This window comes from Cyprinodon variegatus, unplaced genomic scaffold (assembly GCF_000732505.1).
Source record: "Cyprinodon variegatus isolate N-32 unplaced genomic scaffold, C_variegatus-1.0 Scaffold356, whole genome shotgun sequence".
NCBI classification, from domain to species: Eukaryota; Metazoa; Chordata; class Actinopteri; order Cyprinodontiformes; family Cyprinodontidae; genus Cyprinodon; species Cyprinodon variegatus.
Genome location: NW_015150809.1, coordinates 63,892 through 65,379, shown reverse-complemented (window position 1 = coordinate 65,379; position 1,488 = coordinate 63,892). Strand labels below are relative to the sequence as shown.

At 37.4% G+C, this 1,488-nt stretch overlaps 1 protein-coding gene across 3 annotated transcripts in view; it reads right to left on the bottom strand.

Annotated features, from left to right (window-relative positions):
• LOC107091897 (E3 ubiquitin-protein ligase RNF12-B-like) overlaps positions 1 to 352 on the bottom strand; it is a 28,995-nt gene extending 28,643 nt beyond the window's left edge. The window contains exon 1 of one of the 3 annotated variants that reach the window (XM_015386106.1): positions 90 to 352. In XM_015386106.1, coding sequence (XP_015241592.1) covers positions 90 to 153 — 64 coding nt within the window. In that variant the 5' untranslated portion in view covers positions 154 to 352. The remainder of the gene's footprint in view (positions 1 to 89) is intronic. The other 2 variants (XM_015386107.1, XM_015386105.1) reach the window with 2 other exon arrangements.
• Positions 353 to 1,488: the final 1,136 nt, after the last annotated feature.

Here is a 1,488-nt window from a genome sequence, read left to right as displayed (position 1 = left end):
GATAGATAGATAGATAGATAGATAGACAGATAGATATTTGCATAAAATTAAAGCCTATACGGATTTACTAATTGAACATAAATCCTTACCTTGTGCTTTGGCTTGTGAGGCCAGCAGGCTCCCTAATAGAAGAATCCACAGGTATGACATCATGGGAACGCGCTGTTCTGTCTTTACTAATAAATCGCGGCTTATTCTCCGTTTCTGAGTCCTTGACCAAGGTCAGTTAGGCAGTCAGCAGGATTTCAGGTGGGTTTGGAGGGCGTGTCTGCTGTGCGTTCCTCCGCTCCGGATCCAGCTCTCCTTGAAGGTGCTACAGATGCTCTGGCTCAGTGCGCGCCGCCGCGGATCTGCCGCCGTCTTTTGTCTGGATTGGAGGAGAGAGGGCTCGGTTTATTGGGGTGGGCGGTCCTCAGGCGAACCTGCGGTAAATTGCTGTTGCCGTGGTAACATGAATTGATCCGTAATCGGATGTTTTTTCATGTTGTTTTGGCTGAAGGGTTCATGCCAACACGATGACTGATCAGCAATTATTTTCTTAGTCACCTGTTTTGTGAGTCAGTTTCTGGTTAATTTATACCCACACGCATGGGAATAAGGAAACAACTATAAACACTGCAAAAAACATCTAGAATTAAGTAAAAACAATTCTTAAATTTAGTGTATTTGCCCTTAATTTGAGCAGATAAATAAGATTATTTGCCAGTGGAATTAGTATTTTCACTCCTAACACAAGATCATTAGAAAATATGCACTTGAAATAAGACAAAGCATTTTTTTTTTTAAATATAAATTGTCTGTTCCATTGGCAAAGTATCTCAATTACCTCCTCAAGAAATGCACTTAATTTAAGCAAAAAAGATTTCCATTTTGTGCAGTGTACATTTTCCCCATACAAGCTGTAATTATTTTAACTCCAGCTGATCTTGGATGTTCAAAGACTAATAGAGCAGATCTAGTGTGCTTTTATGAAAGCCTATGCTTAAACACACTTGTAAAGCTCAGGTATATATATATATATATAAAAGCGTGGGTTGGTTGAAAATATTTGAAGTTCTGCGTCTTTGGGGTTCCTACTTCTTGAGAAAAGCCTTTACCTAGTTTAAAAGGATAAGATATGCTCAGGTATCTACAGAGGCGTAGCCAGAAAATTTTTATAAGGGTGGCCATGGTAATAACCAATGTACAATGAGCAGATAGGCGCCAGAACCTCTGAATCAATCTACACTATTGCAACAGGAAAATTATCAAGCACAACATTCATATTTTCTAAATAAAGACAAACTATACTTTCCTAAAACCTTTGCTAACAAATAGACGCATATATTTAAACATCTGTGCTTTCTAGATAAAAGGTATAGTGAATAAAATTCTTTCAGTTTTGATTTCTGATGAGAACATATCTTCCTTTGTCATTACTTACCTAATTTTGTCAAAAACTATTCTACATAAACTTGATATTTGCAAGTACTAATATATGCATATATT